The 21,254-nt window shown below is 40.1% G+C and overlaps 1 protein-coding gene across 2 annotated transcripts in view; it reads left to right on the top strand.

Annotated features, from left to right (window-relative positions):
* The window catches only part of CERS6 (ceramide synthase 6), a 228,843-nt gene that overhangs the window by 131,705 nt on the left and 75,884 nt on the right, over nt 1-21,254 (top strand). For both annotated transcript variants that reach the window (XM_083153897.1, XM_083153896.1), the window contains exon 5: nt 6,279-6,329. In XM_083153897.1, the coding sequence (XP_083010023.1) occupies nt 6,279-6,329 (51 nt within the window). The remainder of the gene's footprint in view (nt 1-6,278; nt 6,330-21,254) is intronic.

Here is a 21,254-nt window from a genome sequence, read left to right as displayed (position 1 = left end):
CCATACCTCCAAACTTTCATTGGTGGTCCAGCGGGAATTTTTGGGGGCGTAGCTTTGCTGTGAGGGGGCTTGGCCTTCAAATTGTGTCACTCGTGCAAGGCCACACCCCCGTTTTGGCGCTGCTGCCCCTCTACCTGCGGGGAATAGAGGCCTCTATTCCCCGCTAACAAGTGGGTAGCAGTGGGGACTCCCAACTGCTCTCCCTGCGGGACACTGCTGGCCCTGGGTGGGACGTGGCAACAGCCCCAAAAACTGGGACGTTCCCGCTGTAAACCAAACAGTTGGGGGGTATGATGTACTGTAGTATACATTAGCATATACTGTAGCATTGTTTATTGCTTTTTCACCACAACACCTGTATTTTCTTGTCTGTGATATCAGCAAGTCACACACTCAACTATAATGAATCTCTTCTAGAACTTTTCTAATAAAATATTAACTGACAAAAGTACAGCTTACGGTAAAAGAGCCCACTTATTACTTAATGAAATAAATAAATAATTATCAAAACAACTTTATATATTTATTATGTATATTTCATATGAAATCACTTAAATCTCACTAAAATCTATACATTTCCGGATATATTTTAATGACTAACTTCAATTAAATGATTAAACTGAATTTATCTGTTATAATCTGCTTTTCGTGTGCTTTTTATGTCAGGTGTGCTTAGTGAATTCAGATGAAGTACTCTAGATTAGAAGTATTTTAATAAGGTTCTTTAGCTGGTTACTAAGGGAATCTCATAGCATAAATAAAAAGTAAAATAAATTACACCAAATTAGCATCATTATTAAAAGGAAAATCTTCAAAACTAAACGCAACCTTAGAAAAGTTTATCACTGTGTTCATGCGCGAAACATACGTGCTAAGGCACCCCATCGCTTATTGTTAGCAGTGTGATTGACACCCTGCAACTGTTTGGGGAAAGTAATCCAGCTTTTTCTAGGAGTGCCCCAGAAAACACAGGTGTTCCCCGGACGTTGAGAGAGAGGGCTGCTGACATCAGTAGCGGCCTCATTCTCCCCACGGCTATCACAGCACCGGGTAAGCCCTGGCTTACTCGCTGCTTCGAACACAGGGAATAATCATTCTATTTTCAGTGATTCTGAATGTTTTGACCCTGTGCAAGGCTTCAATCAAATTTGCTGTTGTCCACATCGGTGGGACATCACGTGTTGGGGTGGCATTTACCTGATTTCTGCGCTCGTAGCCCAGCAATCAGGTCTGAATCGGGCCTTATGTGTGAGCCCTTTGTAACACTACAGGTATCAATATGATAATCCAACTAGTTCCAAACACACCAGAGCAGTTTCCTGTAAGTGGAACAAATCAGAAGTAATGCATCACAGCCAATGTTGATGAGGACATGCTCCAGTGTGTCTAGAAAGAATTGGATTATTGCATTGATATCTGTCATGTGACAAAAGGCTCACACATAGAACATTTATAATATTAGTCAAAAAAATGTACACGCATATACTACAGGTACTTGTAAGTATTTTGACCTTATCAATAATACTTTGGTTGATATAAACCGTTAAAAGTGGCGATTTCCTTAATAGTAAACTTGTACAGTATTTTAAGAAGTGACGCAATTCGCTAATAATAATCGTATACAATAAACCCTCAGATAAGTTGAGTGGCCTCCAACTAAACAAGAACACAGAAACTGCACGTAAAACAGTCCAAAGTAGGAGCTCACGGACATCCCAACAGTTCTGCAGGCTATTAGAATGTATGCTGTTCAAATCTGGATGCTAGTGTTTCTCAAACCACCATCATGTTTCAACTACTACAAGGTATTTAATGCTGTGGGCGAGCGGTGACAGCGAGCAGAGCTTCCTGCTCGCTGTCACCACTCACCCTGTCAGTATTCAACGCAGCCCCCCCGCATACGCCAATTCCCCCTCGCTCCATTTTTTGAGCGAGGGGGAGTTGGCGTATGCGGCTCCAGAACCAGCAAGACTCGCGGCTAAATACAGCTTGCTTTCTGCATTAGCCGTGGGTCTCGCTGTTTGGGGGAATCCTCGCCGTCCTGTGACGGCGAGGATTTCCCCAGAACATTGAATAGAGCGTGCGGCCGGCGCGGGGGTTAAACAGCGAGCATCGCTGGTTTTCTGCAATCCTCGCTGTTTAACCCCCTCGCCAGCCACATTGAATACCTGCCAATGTAGTAATCAAGAATACATGGTTGTAACTGAAATGCATAGTGGTTTGAGGAATACTAAGATACACATCACCTTACAACAAACCCCAACATCCAAAACCATCCCAGTAACATCAGGGGCAATATGTAACAGGTGTAAATGTTGGTTTTAGGTGTAGGCTGTCTGGGAGTTTCTGGGAGTCAATTTTAAGGCAAAACCAGGTATTGTCTTGTAAATGATTGCTGCTTTAAAAATATGGCCAGACTTGCAGACATGTCCGAGCAGCCTTCAGCTCCCAGGCTGGGACATTTTGCCTTAAGATGTGTAGTGCTCAATACTACTCAATAATTTCTTTGTTTCAAACCGTAACCTTACACACCCATACACATTACTATTTCCAGACAATACCTTTCTGTTTGGACCAACATAGTTTGGCAGGTGTTTGGCTGACCATCGGGTCCTGATGCAGCGTACTCACTTAACAATTGTTAGACCAACAACCCAATATCTGATAGGATGTGTATACAAGTTTATTACCAGGAATTTAGGACCATAACATCTGTACGCAGGATATTGGAAGTTTATTACCAGGAATTTAGGACCATAACATCTGTACGCAGGATATTGGGTAGTGTATCGATCTGCGCAAAAATCGCCGCCTATAGTCCTAGTTGAGGATGAGGGGTGAGACCTGAATCCCCTTAAATAGTATAAGTGGAAAGATTACTCAATTCTAGGATTAATGGCACCTCTATATAGAGAAATAGTACTTCCCTGTTACAGTGTGGAATCCCTTCACTATATGTATGGTGAAGGGATTTACAACTTGAACATTTTTGTATATACAGTACTACAAAAAGATTTCTACAGTATTGCTTGAGATCTGTGTCTTCTGTTCTTATCTTTTACATATCCCATCTGAAAAGTAAAACAGAACAGAAGAGGAACATCTGATTCCAGTCCATAACAGGGGAGTAGTATTTATCTATATAGAGGCACCATTAATCCTTAAATTGGGTAATCTTTCCAATTGTACCAACTGTAACTGTGTTCTGTGTTCTTATCTGGTAAGAAGCAACTTAATGTTTATTGTATTGGGCTTTTACTTTCAAAATATTTAAGTTTGAAAAAAGGTACCTTGTGTGAGGGAGGAGTCACGTGGTGAAGCACACATTCACATTCTATGCTGTTTTCTCTTTACCATTTTATGACACATTCACATTTAGCAACATTCATCTGGAATTCTGATTTATTGTATGGTGTTCTCTTGGGACTGATCCAACTTGTAATTTTTTGTTTCTGCATGATTTTCTGTTAGCAAATATCTGTGTTTTGACTTAGGGACCCAATTACATTATATAATGCCCTGTTGTTTTATGTTGATGCTTGCAAAAATTGTTATCAAAATCAACTTTGTTAATTTGTGGCAGTACAAATATTGTAATTTCATTATAGCAATATATTTTTTTGATAGAATACCAATAAAAGTAAAAAAAAAAAATAATTGATTTGAATGAGATACAAATGTTAAAACAGTATAAATAAAATGGCAAAAAATTAGTAAGATAAAAGTATAATAATAATATACAAATATAATAATAATCATATGAGGGTAAAACAAATAAACACTCACACATATATTAACCCTAGAATGTCTCTGTGTGCGTGTATGTGTGATAGGGCAGCACGGATGGTGTAATGGTTAGCATTACTGCCTCACAGCGCTGAGGTTATGGGTTCGATCTCCACCATGGCTCTAACTGTGCAGAATTTGTATATTCTCCCTGTGTTTGCGTGAGTTTACTCCGGGTACTCCAGTTTCTTCCCACAATCCAAAAATATACTGGTAGGTTAATTGGCTTCCAACAAAATTAACCCTAGAATGTCTGTGTGTGCGTGTACATGTGGTAGGGAATATAGATTGTAAGCTCTACTGGGGCAGCGACTGATGTGAATGTTCAAATATTCTCTAAAGCACTGCGGAATATGTATGCGCTATATAAGATACTGTTAATAAATAAATAGTCAATATACTGTAGATTGTAAGCTCCACTGGAGTGAATGTTTAGTTATACCCTGTAAAGCGCTGCGTAATATGTATGCGCTATTTAAGAAACTGTTAATAAATATATAATTTCAGTCGTGTTACACTCTTGTTACACCCACAATTTTCAACAAGGATGTATTTGTTGTTGAATCCCCCCACTTGTTTATGTATTATAATGCATTCCACTGGTTTCAGTCAGAAAAGGTGAATATAATACCTTAGCAACACTTAATCATTTCATACTCTGCACAATAGTTGTCATGTGTTAGGAAAGCTAATCAACGTCTGTTAGTCAGCAGCATGAAAAAATAGGCAACATACGGAAGGAGTAGTCCTATGTACAGTAGTGTAGTTTTGCATTGTCAAATGTATATGCATAATCTTATGTAATCTTTTCTTGGGGTATTTAATCTTTTTACATTGAGAATAGAAAGTGTTAGTGCTGTCATTGTCTTTGTAATCAATATGTCCTGAGTAATTATCCAACAAACTAGAATTTACAGAGATTAATATGTTTAGTATGACATTGTAAGAACAGCTGTTCCAAAGCGCACTAGGTTGCACACTTTATATATTACAACAAGTATTATAAGCCAGAGGTTTTGCGATACAATGAACAACAACTTGAAATAAACAATAAGAAGCAGTACAGTTGGAAATATCACTAAAACATATTTGTGTTGTAAAGCAAAGAAGATATAGGGGCCTGAAGAGTGGATGTATTCAGAAGAGCTGATGCATATTTGAAGCTCTTGCTTAGATAGGATCCTAAAGTAAAGCAATAAAGTTTTTTTTGTTTAAGAAAATGCCATACAATGGTGTAGACAATGAAGACCACATTATTGTAGATGGTAGTATATACTTACAGAAATCACTGTGCACCCAAATCCACATTTTCCCACCTGACTTTTTTGAAAAAAGGAGCAGGAGGCTGCAGCAGTTATGTGGCCCAGTGTGGCTGCACATGCAGATCTGCAAAAATTGCGGAGTCCGTGAACTGCGGTCGCATTGCAGATAATGCCACCGCAGTCCATGAAGCGATGAGGGGGTGGCAGAAGTGGGGTGGTGATTGAGCACTTTCGGGGCAGTGACCAATCCTTTTGAGGGAGCGGTACAGACAATGCAGGTGTGTCTGGACTGTTTGGGGGGTGTAGAGTCTGCATGATGTCACACACAGTCGATGCATGAAGCCCCGTGCACACGGATTCCAGGTATGCTAATTGGTCTAAAGCTCACAGCAACTTTGCTTTTAAAGGTGAGGCAGTTATCAACACACCTGTTGTAAAGCACCTAGGAGAATAGTTAACACTGGCTATACTAAATAAGTTAAAACAGGTTGCATGAGAATACATGATCGCATAAAGACTAATTAAAAATGAATCTAATAAAAAAAAAAAAAAAAGCACTTATCCACGGTACTCACCATTCATAAGCAGGGCTGGCTGCTTGCTGTCACAGGTCACAGGGTCAATATTAAACTGCCCCCCTGCACACGCAGATTCCCCTTTGTGGGCTCCTTGCATTAGCCATGAGGCTGTTTGGTGGAATCCTCGCTGTAGTCTGATAGCGAGGATTTCCCCGGAACATTGAATAGAGTGAGCGGCCGATGCCTGGGTTAAACAGCAAGGATCGCTTGTTTTCCCACGATCCCCACGATCCCCACCGTTTAACCCCCTCGGTGGCCGCATTGAATACGGGCCATAGATTTGGGGGCAATATGATTTGTGACTACATAGTTTAAACAGAAATCAGAGGGGCTCTGGACTTTCTAAATTCCTTTGCAACCAGCAGAAATAATACTATATAGAATATAATATTACTGGACTCCACGTTTGTAACTACTGCTCAACATAGCGGTAGATTATCCGGAAATGTTATTTGCTAGAACATTAGTCATTACCCACTGAGAACATTTTCTTGTGAATGAAGTTGTATGTCGGAGGTCAGATTTTATTGTATTAGCTTTTATTTAAAAAAAAAAAACACTTTAGTAATATTGAATATTATTCGAAACATCTTTCATATAATATATATAGTGACCTGTACTAACCCTGTGTCATATTTTCGTTCATTTCTAGACTCCATGGCTTTGGAACACAAGACAATGTTGGTACAATTATCCTTATCAGGTAATCAGCACAACCTGTATTATTTTAAACCTGCAAGTTTCCATCTTGTTGAAACTAAACAACGTGAAACTCAGATGTAAAAGCTTCTTACAGTAACTGCATTTCATTTCACTTACAGTGCGTGCCCATTAAGATGACGTGCAAATTGCCACACATCAGACACACTCAAATGAAACAAAAATGTATTAACTAGATGTACTTTAATACAAGAAGTATGCTGTAATGCTGACACCTTGTTTGTTCATGCACCAAAGTCGACCAGGCGAAATCGTATGTGACCGCAGACACCAGCAAATTAGGGGTACACAATTGATGGTCCGGCTGATATGTCATTCCAATTTGGCCTCAAACAACATATCGTGCTGACATTGTCCCAGTGTGTACTCACACAAAGTTCTATCCTAATTGGCAAGTGTTAAATCCATGTTTTCTTCTGCCTAAAGCCATGTACATTCGGGCGATTCTTCTAAGCTACATCTGCAAATCTGCAAACATCTGAATCGCTTTGTGTGTACACAGCGGGTGATATCAATGCGCAGTGATGCTATGGCCCGGCCCATAGACAGGCAAGAATATGTTTACTAGACTCTGAAGTATCTATTCGGCTGCTCCTGGGGATGGCCGCCGGCTTATCTCCGACAGCGACATCGTGATTTTGACTAAGCAAAATCACTTCATCAAAATCGCTAAGCCTCCAGCTCGTGTGCACCCCTTTAGTATGACATCTGGCTCTTTATTATTGTATATGGAACTGACTAGCCCAGTTGTCCTGTTAGAACTATCTATAATTAGCCCCATCCTAATATCTGCCAATAGGTGAGCAGAATCTTCTTTAACCCTTTTAATGTCCAACATCTCTGTGAGAGATATGCAAAATATCCACTTAAAATGCCAGCTTTGCTTAAATTTGTTATATAAATTCAAATAAAGTATGTTGCTTGAAAAGATTATATTTCTTATCTATAAGGTAAACATTATACAGATTTGCCATATCTCCCTAGTGTCCCAATTTCCCACCCGGGGCCGGCAGTGTCCTGTGTGTATGTGTGTGGGGGGGGGGAATAGATGCTGTGCTCATGCACAAAGCTTCTATTCATATGAGAGGGGGACTAGGGGCATGGTCAGCAGCTCTCGCGTACGGGCAGCATTACATACACACACAACGCTGCGAATTTCGCAGTGTTGCATGTGGACCAGAATAAGGTCCTTAGTATATGTTAGAATCATAGGCAGGAACTCAATTACAAATGTTTGCCTGACTGAATCTGTGTGGCACCCGCCACACTTTACGGCAGGGCAATTAGTTGTAAATGGACTGGCAAAAGATGTGAGATGTGGTGCCGACACCGGGGTTTTAATACTTTTTGTACATATTATTTTAAAAAATGTGACCGAAAACATAGAAGAACCTTTCCAAGCAGTATCTTTTATCTATTTAAGTTACACTTTCTCCTCTGTTGCTATAATATGCAGGGGCTACAGTGGCAGTGTCACCCAGTGGGACCTGTGTTTGAGCAGCAATATAACAAAGTATGCTTCTAAAATCACATAGCAAAACTAGTGTAGGCTCAATATTTGAAAAGAATATGAACAGACAACATGAAGGCTCTTTTTTTAAACCCTGGAGCATCACATCTGTTACTGAATGTTAAAAAGATATTTGGAAACCGCTGATCTTTGCAGAGGCCATTTTTTAGGGGGGGTGGGGGTTAGGCACAGCTGTTTCATCTTCACAGAATGCACCCTCCTAATGTGGAACTTGTTTATCTATAGCTTCTGCAGAAGTAAGATGCTTTATTGTACAAATAGTTAAGTTGTTTTATATGATCATTACCAGAGAAATGCCATTTCTAAAAGTGTTTCCATGGTAAACTGAAGTCTGGCCAAAAATAATGCATATGCATAATTCACAGCTTCATGTCTATAGTGATTATATAATAAAGTGTATTGTACATTTAAACTGTTCTGACATTTATTTGAGGAAGTCAGGGACATTGTATTTTTAAAATGATTTTCTTACGTATTTAAAAAACAATATACTTGTATAATCATACTAGTCAGAAAGTTTATGCTTATGCAGTTCTTTTTCCGCGTACCCTTTCAACCACATTATGGTAAAAGCTGCTGCAGCAGCCAGAGCAGGTCTCCAACTATCCTCCTACCCTACCCAAACAGAGCAGGGCAGAAGCTGCTGCAGCAGGCAGAGTAAGTCTCCAACTATTCCCCTTCCCTTCCCAACCGCAGCAGGGCAGAAGCTGCTGCAGCAGCCAGAGCAAGTCACCCAACTATCTACCTTCCCTTGGCAACCAGAGCAAGGTAGGCGCTGCTGGAGCAGGTAGAAGATGCGGAAAACTCTCAATTAATAAGCAAACAATCAAGAGAAAAAATAACTGACTGAAGATCGATCTCACATGGATTTCACAATGATAGCTACAGTGTTCTATTCACAGACCACTCTGCTGAGGAGTCGCTTATTACTTTCAGTTTGTCAAAAGTTTTGTAAAGTGAAAATGTTTTTCGCTTAATGGACCCTTGTAGGACTTTAAGGGTCCACTTAAGGGAGTATGTTTATTGTGTTGTATTCAGAAAGTCATAAGCTTTCCAATGACATAACAAAATGCATGAAAACAACAAAAATAGCATGACCCTTATGACAGCCCCCTAAAGGGGTCATCCGATTACACCCATCTTCGAACTTAGATTGTCCCTTAAGATGATAAGGTAGTGTGCAAAGTTTGAAGATGATTAGTTAAAGTGTCCAAGAGTTATCGTGGAACATCCATACACACACCATCCATACACATACACACAAACAGTGTTCAATTATACATATGTAGATAAGAGAATAATATTATTACTATTATTATACTTCATTTTTTATACAGCACTGACATGTAGAGTGTTACATTCAAGGACTCATTATGCAAATTATTGCATTCAAATCTGTGAAATATAAGAAAGAGCTGACACTACCTGAGTCAAGGTCATGGTCAAGGAGGTATGATAGGCACTAATGTATTGAGCCCTGACTCACAGATTCACCTGCCGATGAACTCTTCTCATTTGCAGGCAGAAGAAATGGGCACATAGAAGTTTCCCATTTGTGCTTCAGCCATCACTTTCTATGTGCCTTACTGGCCTTCTTTTCAAAGTGTTCCTCTGTTCAATTCCACTCTTTTGTATGCCCCTTACCACTTCTCAGAATAAAGCAGCAGCCTTTGCATTGAAACATTTTGACTCAGTCGCACATAAGTTTGGCTTATCATTTGATCAGCACAGTCTCTTGTTGCAAACTCATCGCATCAGACTACAACTAAGATGCATTTTCTGTAAAAACTACAACAATGTTAGCAGTCTTATGGGACCTGGCGTGCTGAGAGGGGCTATTTGGCGTGACTGCGACAATGAAGTATGCATGCAAATCTGTGATGGCATGTAACTATAATTTTCCTTTTTTACCAGTACAATCATTTATTAGGACTTTTTCAAACTTCACTACTATCACCAATAAAAATAATTCCAAGTGATTGCATGATTGCCATTGTATGGGGAAGTCTAAAGAATTAATACTATTATTTGAGGGAAGCATTTTTGTATAATTCTTAAAGGTTTCATTTAGATGGTTTCATCTATTTTGTGACTTTTATTTTATGTGTATGGTTCTGCTATCCTTGACACTCCAGCTGTTGTTGAACTACACTTCCCAGCATGCTCTGCTTCAATTTTGCTATTAGGCCAGTGGTTCCCAATCTTTTTGAATCATGGCACCCTACAGTATCAGAATATTTTTCACGGCGCAGCACCCCTAGTCCAAAAGTTTGTTACTGAGAAATTAAAGAAATATATATTAAATGAAATACGTTGTGATTTAAATTTGATCCTTAAGTCCAGTTATGTGGTGAGGAATATAATTGGAAGCCACAATCACTGACCATAAATAATTTGAAATGGTTCTAGACCACCAACTTGAGGCACCCCTGCAAGTGCTCCGAGGCACCCCAGGGAGCCTAGGCACACAGTTTGGGAACCACTGTATTAGGCCATGCTAAATCTGATGCAGAGCATGCTGGGATGTGTAGTTCAACAACAGCTGGAGTGTCAAGGTTCGCCATCAAGGGCCTAGAGTATCCTTAATCTATTAAGCGAATGCAATGGTTGGTTCTCTGTGAGGATCATCTACTTGAGGATTACCTTGCCTTTGTACTGATTTAACATTCTAAAGAAGGTGAGGAACTAGTACTAAAATTAAGGCATTCAGGGCCAGATGTATCAAGCTTCAAAAAGTGAAAAAGTGAAGAGTGATAAACAGCCAGCCAATCAATTCCTACCTGACATTTTTCAAACCCAGTCTGTAACATGACAGGTAGGAGCTGATTGGCTGGCTGTTTATCACTCTCCATTTTATCACTTTTGAAGCTTTATACATCTGGCCCTCGATGAAAAAGACCGTTCACGGTTATATTTTTATGAATAAAGTGGATCTAAAAGGCATCCTTGGACTTTCCAGATATTGTAATGGAAACTCTTGTATTAATTAATAGGTGCCTTTAAGATTGCGTCTTTAGAAGAGTGCAAGTATAATATCGGTACTTGTGCATTATCTGGGCACTCATCGCATCGCATACCACTAATAAAGGTATGCGATGGCATGTGATGGGACCCGATTTGAGGACTTCCAGGGCCGACTATACAATTTTAATATCGCGTCACATCGCATGCCATTATAATGGCATGCGATGCGACGCGATTGTACCCGATTTTACATTGTACAGGCACCCTGATGCCTGATTCCTATGTTAAATGCACCCCCCAGACCCGATTTTAAATTGTACAGCCACCCTGATGGGTGATGAATATGTTAAATGCCCCCCATTGTTAACGCCACCCCACTATCAATGCCAACCCGAAGTGTGGCGAGGGCAGCGAGGCCGTGAGGGGCGGCCATACGCGTCCTCCGACCTTTTCATACCCCCACTATCCACGTCGGAATGGAGTTGATTTTATATAGTGTGGTGAGCGCAGCGAGGCAGAGCCCGAAGCGTGGCGAGCAGCTAGTGTGTAACAAAGCTACTGGTGTAGCTTTGGCACACACTAGGAGGCACCAACATTTAACATGACAATTTATTAGCACCTACTGTTTAAAAGAAGGGAGACAAACAGTTAAAGCGCTCCAGTCCAGACACATTCTGTTCGCTCCATGTGTAGCAGGCAGCAGCATGATGACAGAAGCTAGGGCTACGTAACCTTAGAGTACTGCAGGGAGAATAGTTCCTTGCCGCTTGCAAGGAACAGAAAGTAACACTTGTAGGTAAGTTTGTGTGGACGGGCTCCGGAGTTACAGGCTGTCAGTGTGTGACTCTGTGAGCAGGGCAGGCATACTGCCTGTATGCTCTGCATGGAGGAAGGGAGGGACGGGACTGTGGCTTCAGGCTGCCAGCGCTGCTGCCCAGAGAGGGGCAGGTACAGCGGCAGCCGACAGCAACGCTGAGGGGATGCAGAGAGGCTAGAGAGCTCCTTCCTGCACTGAGCGGCCGGTCTGTAAAAGTCAGTGTCAGATTGACAAACTGGTGACAGCAAGTGCCTGGCAGCTGCCACCCTTGACAGGTGCTGCCCCTAGGCCCCTGCCTCATGGGCTTAGTGATAAATCTGGCCCTGAATCTCCCCCCAACTCTCTTGGGGGGAGATTATCTCTGCAAGTGCAGAGATAACATGGGGAAGTCCAGCATCTTTTTGTAGACATGATGAACCTTGGGGCGCAGGGGCTTCCAGTTTCCAACAACACATTGTTGGGAGGAATGTTAATACCATATCTGAATACAAAACAGAATGACAATTGTTGTTAGTCATTGGCACTACCACTGTAACTCGTGTAACTACGTGTATCTAGCAAATACTGTAAATGCATGATACATTTGTTAATATCACAACATTTAATCTTGCAGCTCAATTCTTCCCTATTTTCTGAAGTTTAAATGTACTCAGCTCCCAGATGCAGATTCTAAAATTTGCACACAGGCATTATATGGCTGCAAGCTTAATTGCTTTGATCACATTATGAACAGATGCCTCATTAATAAACAGTACGCACAGATTTTCAGTGGTGGTGACAATTGTCTTTCTCATAACTGCTGGGTCTATAAGGCAGAAATACCAAGGGAACATTCCATCATTGTATTTAGAGGCCTGTACCAGGGAAGTAGGAATGGCGGAATGGAAGAGATTCTACCCCAATCTGGAAGTATTTATAGACATTGGCATAGTTATAATGGGTGCAAGGTGGGCTGTAGACAAGAACCGCCGAGTCAAGAGAAATCCCACAAAACAATCCTGTACCCGTGTATTATATTCCCATCATGCCAAGTGTTATTCATAATTTTCTGGTGGGAGGACAGCTTGCTTGACTGCAGATATCTCCAGTTCCCAGAAATAGATTTCTTAGATTTTAATGGAATTAAAAACTAGAGAATCCCACCTACCAAATGGTATTAGGGACTAGGGCAGGGGTGGCCAACCGGTCAGAGGTAAAGGCCCGAAAAATATCGTCGGTCAAGCCAAAGAGCCAACATCATGCGCACGCACCAAAAAGGGGCGTGATCGGGGGAGTGGCCAGGGCATGGTCATATGACACAAGGGGAGTGGCCACATGACGAAACCTTATGCCCCTAGTGCCAGATATGCCCCCCACAGTGCCAAACATCATATGCCCCCCACAGTGCCAAACATCATATGCCCCCCACAGTGCCAAACATCATATGCCGCCCACAGTGCCAAACATCATATGCCCCCCACAGTGCCAAACATCATATGCCCCCCACAATGCCAAACATCATATGCCCCCCACAGTGCCAAACATCATATGCCCCCATAGTGCCAAACATCATATGCCCCCACAGTGCCAAACATCATATGCCCCCACAGTGCCAAACATCATATGCCCCCCACAGTGCCAAACATCATATGCCCCCCACAGTTAGGAAGCTGGGCCCTCCAGCACAGGTGTTGCCCACAGTGCAACACCTATGCTGGAGGGCCCAGCTTCCTAACTAAAGGGCCCACCTAGAGGGCCAGGAGGGCCCAACAAACAAATGAGCCACGGGCCAAGAGGGCCCGACTAATGCGCCCACAGGCCGGAAGGGCCTGAATGTGCCCACGGGCCTAGTGCCCGACACCCGGTGGTCTAGGGTGGATGGGGGGTAGGAGGCCAAAGGCCCCTACCTGGTGTTGGGAGAGGCCGCTGGGGGGAGCTTCGTCAGCTCTTTTTCTTCCCACCCCCGCTGGCCTCTCCGGGAGCCATCTTCTTTCTTCTTGCAGATCTTCTATCTTGATCCCGGCGTCTTCTGGCCTCTTCAGCAGCGCCGGAACTCTTCTCCCCGCCGCCGTCTTCTGCGCCGTCCTCCGGCGGCTTCTCGCGTCTTCAGGAGCACTCCTGCGCTCCGCCGGCGTGGAGACGTCTTTTCGCCCTCCCGCTGGCGTCTGATGTCAGACGCCAGGGGCGGGGCGGAAACGGCATGGCGAGCGCTGATTGGCTCGCCGCGGCCATTTCCTATTGGCCGCCGACGCGGCGTTTTCAATTGGCAGCCGAATTGGCGCCAAATTCGAAACCCTGCTTCGCCAATGGGAGCCGCACATCACAGCTTGGCGAGCCGCATGCGGCCCGCGAGCCGCGGGTTGGCCACCGCTGGACTAGGGGATCAGAGTTCAGGAGGCAGAGCAATCTGCCAACGAGTATATAAAACTACATACCAGGTGTGTGGCGCTGGAGCAGTAACCAGCCGCTGGAAGGCTGATATCTCTGGTTCTGGGAACAGTAGAGAGAAGCTGCTAATGTCCATCAAAGGGGGAGAGTCCCAGCTTTTAGAATATATCCTCAGGAAAACTCTAAGTCATACCGAACCTGAAATATCTGACTGGGAAGAGCAATTAACAGGCTTGGATGGGGACCACTGCTTTGAAGTCAAATATCTCTGGTTCCCAAGGGCCGATTTTGGGTACTCAGAAACCCCCCCTGCGTGCGCTACTGGGTTTGTTTATAGTATTGCTTCTAAAATTGCCAAAATACTTTCTAATACTGTAGTTTAATAAATTCTCCACCAGTGGCTCCATAGTTAGAACTACAATCAGTTGCATTACATTATTTAGGAGGTTATTCTGTATATAGGTTAGAGAATTCCAGCACCAGGGTTATTATTTAGAAGTACAGTATACTGTAGTTAGGCTAGATACATTTATCATACTTCTATGCAGGTCAGATATATTACACTTTTATTTGGGGTTGTCCAATGGTTTCTGATACATAAAGTTGAGTCAAGAAATGCAGAGGAAACCAATTTGTAAGGGTGCACTCATCACTCCACAAAATAAATGGTTAAGATCTAAACATTTATTCACATATTTTACTTAAAATGAATCCTTGAGTTTTACGTCACAAAGAATACTATTGAATTGTGGGTATATTACCCCCATCTTTCAATTTTATTACTTTTCAGAAAGTGCCATATAATAGGGCTAAAAAGCTAAATATAATACAGGTTGAGTATCCCCTATCCAAAATGCTCGGGACCAGAAGAATTTTGGATAGCGGATTATTCCGTATTTCGGAATATTTTAATATTTAAATGATGTATTTTGAAGTATCTTGCATTTATGCTGTATAAACACATAAAATACACACATATATATTTTATTACCACATGAAATGCACACAAATATATTTTATTTGTTCAAAAAACAAGGTTTCAAAACATGAAACAAAATTTGTGTACTATCTCAGATATTGAATTTGAAGGCCAATCAATCATTTTCTTGTACATATATAGTGCCAGTTACATATCATGTCCTCAGTAGGGCTGTTACAAATGTCCCCAGTGAGTTTTTAGCAAAAAAAACATTTATTTTTTCACTTTCTGGAATGTATGGTTTTCGGAATAATTCGGATAACGGATATTCGGATACGGGATACTCAACCTGTATAAAATCAAGTACAGAACAGTAAGAAAATAATAAGTATAGCAATATTAAAGATTTAAAACCAGTTCCTGTATGTTAATTGCTGTTAATTAAATGCCCCTCTCTGTGGTTATAACACTCGGGTGTTCTGTTTATTGTTAAGTCTCGTTGTTAGTTTGGTTATGTGTAAATCGTTATTCTGTTAAAAATACGTAACAGAACCTGCTATTGTTTGAATGTGATATAAAGCGTCCTTAATACCTTATATTTCAGATACCAATGAGATATAATTTATGTACGTGGGCTAAATCATTTTTTTGCTGTTATAAGTATTATTACATAAATAAATAAATGTGATGCTTATGGGTCAATTTCTGTTCTTTATAATTGTCAGTGTCAAAACCAGCAGTGAGATACAATTGTTTCAGTTCACTTATATAAAAGTTTCACATTTCCTTTTGGAGTTACGGATGTTGCAGTTTTTAACGCCACATATTTAGGCAGTCCTATTTCACTGCTGTTGTGTTGAAATCGTCCAATAACAAAAGTATAGGAAGATCTGGAATCTCAGTTTCTACTCATATAGTATCTGGATTTAATTTATAATAAGTGATTTGTGGTTTCACAGTCTTATTCTGTGAGATACTCAATGTAGTGACTGGTATATTTTATAAACCCATGAGCATCTTCACATCGGCAAAATATTAGCTGGATATTATCATTAATGTTAAGTATTAGCTGGATATTATCTCTAATGTTAATAATAACAATCTAATGATATCAGATACATCATACCAAATGTGTAGGTTGATCTGGAAACAAGGGTGTAACTACCATAGGTGCAAGGGGTGCAGCTGCTATGTTGGTCTAGAACCAATTCATATTATTTATGGTCAATGTAATAGGCAAAATCAGTGATTGTGGCTTCCAATTATGAAATATGTGGATAAACAGAAGTGCACGCTGCGCTCGCCACTCTTCGGGCTCGGTGGCTCACTGTGCTCGCCACACTTTATAAAATAAACTCCACGCCGATGTGGATACTGGGGGTATGACGTGGATAGTGGGGATATTAAGCATTGTGTATTTTTAGGGCTCCAGAGCCACTGACGCGGTTTACATAGCGAGCATAGTGCTGTATTGGTATTCTCAATACACCACTACGTAATGGGCGCCCTGATAATACACAAGTACCACTTTTTTTTATATATTCTTTTTATTTTTGACATACTTTATAAATTCAAAACGCCGGCATATATGCTAGTATTGTATATGCACGCAATCTTTTCAGCCCAAGAAGTGTGAGCACTAATTAAATATTGTGCAAGCATCTCCCCCAGTTTAAGAAGTGTTAGCACTAACCAAATACTGTGAATGCAATCCCTTCAGTTTAAGAAGTGTGAGCACTAAGGAAATATTGTGCATGATACATATATTCAGTGACTTATACGTTGTCAGTGGGAATACCCTAGGACTCTAGCTCTCCTAGATGGGAGACCTATGGATAACAGTACAATTAATGTCCTAAAAAATGTGGAATATCTACCACTTATCTGAGGGTTTAGTAAATACAACTATCCATTTAAACACGGCAAATTTTTGTTTGAATTAGAACTGACTAATATATCTGTTTATGCTCATTTTTATTGCGTTAACAATTATATAACAGTGACATACAAATTATAATAATCCTAACCATCTGTATTGGAATTTGGAGATCAATCATAATCAACTAAAAGAATAAGTGTCTGATGCCATCAGATTATTAATATTGACATTATAGATAATATCTAGCGAACACCCTGCGGATATGAAAAAGCTTATGGGTTTATAAAATACAGTAGTGACTACAGTATACTGAGTATCTCACCAAATGAAACTGTGAGACTACAGATCACTGATTCTAAATTAAATCCAGGGTTGAAATTGAGGTTCCAGATCAACATACACATTTGGTATGATGTATCTGATATCATTAGATTGTTAATATTAACATTAGATATAATATCCAGCTAATACTTTGCGGAATTGAAGAAGTTCATGGGTTTATAAAATATACGAGTCACTATATTGAGTATCTCACAGAAAAAGACTGTGAAACCACAAATCACTTATTCTAAATTAAATCCAGATTACTATATGGGTAGAAACTGAGATTCCAGATTTTCCTATACATCTGTGATTGGACGATTTGAACACTACAGCAGTGAAATAGGACTGCCTAAATATGTGGCATTAAAAACGGCAACATCCATAACTCCAAAAGGAAACTGATACTTTTTATATAAGTGAACTGAAACAATTGTATCTCACCGCTGGTTTTGGAACTGGCAATGATAAATAACATAAGTTGACCCATAAGTATCACATTTATTTATGTAATAATACTTATAACACAGCGAAAAAATGATTCAGCACACGTACATAATTGATATCTCATTGGTATCTAAAATATAAGGTATTAAGGACGCTTTTTATCATGTTCAAACAATAGCAGGTTCTGTTACGAATTTAACAGAATACCGATATTCAAACTAACAACGGGACTTAACAATAAACAGAACACCCAAGTGTTATAACCACAGAGTGGGGCACTCAATTAACAGCAATTAACATACAGGGATTGGTTTTAAATCTTTAATACTTCTATACTTATTATTTTCTTAGTGTTCGGTACTTGATTTTATATAATATTTCGCTTTATTAGCCCTATTATAGGGCACTTTCTGAAAAGTAATAACATTGAAGGATAGGGGGTAATATACCCACAATTTATTACTATTCTTTGTGATGTAAAACTCAAGGATTTATTTTAAGAAAAATATGTGAATAAAGTTTAGATCGTAACCATTTATTTTGTGGAGGGATGAGTGCACCCTTACAAATTGGTTTCCTTTGCTTTTCTTGACTCAGTTTAGGAGGTTATTCTGTAAGGATCTCAAAAGCTAAATCTTTCTGTAATGGGCAAAACCATGTGCACTGAAAGTGGGGCAAATGCTGCATGTGCAGAGAGAGTTAGATTTGGGTGGGGTGTGTTCATACTGAAATCTAAATTGCGGTGCGAACATAAAGCAGCCAATTTTTATCCTGCACAGAAACAAAATAACTTGCCCAAATCTAGTGCTCTCTTCACATGGTACATTTACCCCATCCACAGTGGACGTCAGTCGAAAGGTTTCTGATGCAACTGAGCTCAACCAGTTTTATTAAGCAACAAAATAAAACAAAAACAACAAAATTAAATACCTTGCCAGTTTGGTGCATAATAAACATAAATTGTTGCTAATTCACAACAACATGATATTTCACCAAGCATACTGTATGTAGCTCACTTGTTTCCAATAGTAGGTTCATTTCACCTACTTTAACCCTCCATGTTCCAATGTACAATCTATTTGATTAAACCATATGCTGGGTGTTTTACATACAGAATGCTGCACATTTTTAAAAACATCTGAATTGTTGTATGATTGCTGGTCCTCCCTTTCTGTAAAGCAGGCAGGTTAAATTAATCTTACAATACACGACCAGTAGATGTACATCTCTTTGCTTATCTCAAAATATTTAAATGCCCGACCTCTTCCCTCTTCCCAAGATCTACGTCTCTAATTCGCGATTACAGGACTTTCTTCAGGATGCACATACTCTGTTGGATGCCCTCCCACACACAATAAGACTTTCCTCTAGTCACCAAGCCTTCAAGCGTGCATTGAAAACTCACCTCTTCAGGCAAGCTTATCAAAGGAACCACCCACATAACCTTCATTAACTTTCATTTACAATTACATCCCCACTGCACCTATCCTCACTTATTTTATTTTTCTATTTGCTTCATAAAAGGTATTTAAATATCAGAAGCTTCTTATTTCACAGGTGTGTTTTTGATTTTATGATTTTTATTTAGGTGATATTTTTATTATTAAAAATAATAATTGTGATTGTGCAATCAGAATACATGTTTCAAAACCATTTCAATATGGTATGTATGCCTCACTGAATATCATCTCAAACACCGGAAATATTTGGATGAACACAGCTAACCCAAATAGAGATTAGGCAAGTATGTGTACTTCCATTATTAATGTTGAAGAGGTATTTTTAACCCTTTAAGTGCCAACATCTCTGTGAGAGATATTAAAAATATCCGCTAAAAATGCCAGCGTCACTCACATGTGTTATATAAATTCAAATAAAAAAAGTTGTGTAAAAAATAGAGATGTGCAGGCTCTGATTTACTCTGATTTCAAAGCAGGATCTTATTGGCTATCAACTGTCAACAACTGTCATGTGATTTGGGATAGATAATCAGATCCTGCTTTGAAATCAGAGTAAATCAGAGTAAATCGGAGCCTGCACATCTCTAGTAAAAAAATAATTATATTTTCTATACACTGTAAGGTAACCCTTACTGAATAAAAATGGTTGCTGCCCAATTTTCACACCAATTTTGACAAATTCACTTGGCACTCAAAGGGTTAAGAGGCAGATTAGCTTTTTAGTATTCAGCATTGAATATTGTTTTTCATGGAATCAGTTGCTTGTTGTGAAATAACAGAAATAGATATGAATTTAACATTCAAGCTATATTTTCTAACATGCGGTAGGCCATGTAATGAAAAGAACTTACTGCTCTTAGATTATTCTATTGAATAAGGTGGCTATTGCATAATGTATCTCACACTGGGGGGGTCTCCTCCCTGTTGAGATACAGTCATTGTTGTTTTAGCAGAGATATTTATCTCTTGTACAAAGAAAAATGAAATCATAGCAGGAAGCCATGACTTCCCTTCCTACTGTTTATCTTCTCATGACTTAAACTGTCGCTATGATAAATGTGACACTTGACCTCATCCATAATTCTGCCAGCTCCAAAGACAAAAAGAATCTCTAGTGTCCTTTATAAGGCATATTTGCAAGGACAACTTTTTAGATACTACAGATGGTGACAACAATCTTTGTATTAGGAAGCTTGAGGGCAAGGGAGCTGAATTTTAATGTTGGCCAAAAGGACATTGTGTATATGTAGCAAACTGCACACAAACATCAAAGAAACACCCAATCAGTCATAAGACACAATGGTTTAGCTAGTCATTCGATTGTTAGAGGTGGCAAGCTACATTGTGTCCTTCTCACCTCTCACATAAATCAGCGTTATCCGTGTAAACCCCTATCCGTGTATAATAAATGTAAGCCTTATGTAGAGTGGAAGACAAGCAACCTTTCAGGAAGGAGGTGCAATTACACATGGCTTGTCTATCATCCTCCATGTATCAATACACTACAGTATATCCTCAATGTATCACTACTCTACATCCTCTACAGCAGGGGTGGCCAAACCTGTCCTCAAGATCTACCAACGGTGCATGTTTTCCAGGCAGCCTGTGGATCTATAGTAGGAATGAATGCAGCATTTTAAAATGTGTCAGTTAGTAATGACTACAGCCGTGCCCCAGCTAGGTGATCTGACAAACGTGGACCGTTGGTAGATCTCGAGGACCGGTTTGGCCACCCCTGCTCTACAGTATGTATCACTATACTACATCCTCCATGTATCACTACACTACATCCTCTATGTATCACTACACTATATCCTCGATGTATTACTACACTAAATTTGTAAATTTCTCCATTGTGAGACGAATAAAGGAATTCTATTCTGAATTCTATTCTACACTACATCCTCTACAGTATGTATCACTACACTACATCCTCCATGTATCACTACACTACCGCCTCTATGTATCACTACACTACCGCCTCTATGTATCACTACACTACATCCTCTACAGTATGTATCACTACACTACATCCTCTACAGTATGTATCACTATACTACATCCTCCATGTATCACTACACTACATCCTCTATGTATCACTACACTATATCCTCAATGTATCACTACACTACATCCTCTACAGTATGTATCACTACACTTCATCCTCCATGTATCACTACACTTCATCCTCCATGTATCACTA

This window comes from Crinia signifera, chromosome 7 (genome assembly GCF_055691185.1).
Source record: "Crinia signifera chromosome 7, ASM5569118v1, whole genome shotgun sequence".
In the NCBI taxonomy this organism is placed as follows: Eukaryota; Metazoa; Chordata; class Amphibia; order Anura; family Myobatrachidae; genus Crinia; species Crinia signifera.
The sequence above is the reverse complement of the archived record's forward strand: the minus strand, read 5'-3'. Positions and strand labels throughout refer to the sequence as shown.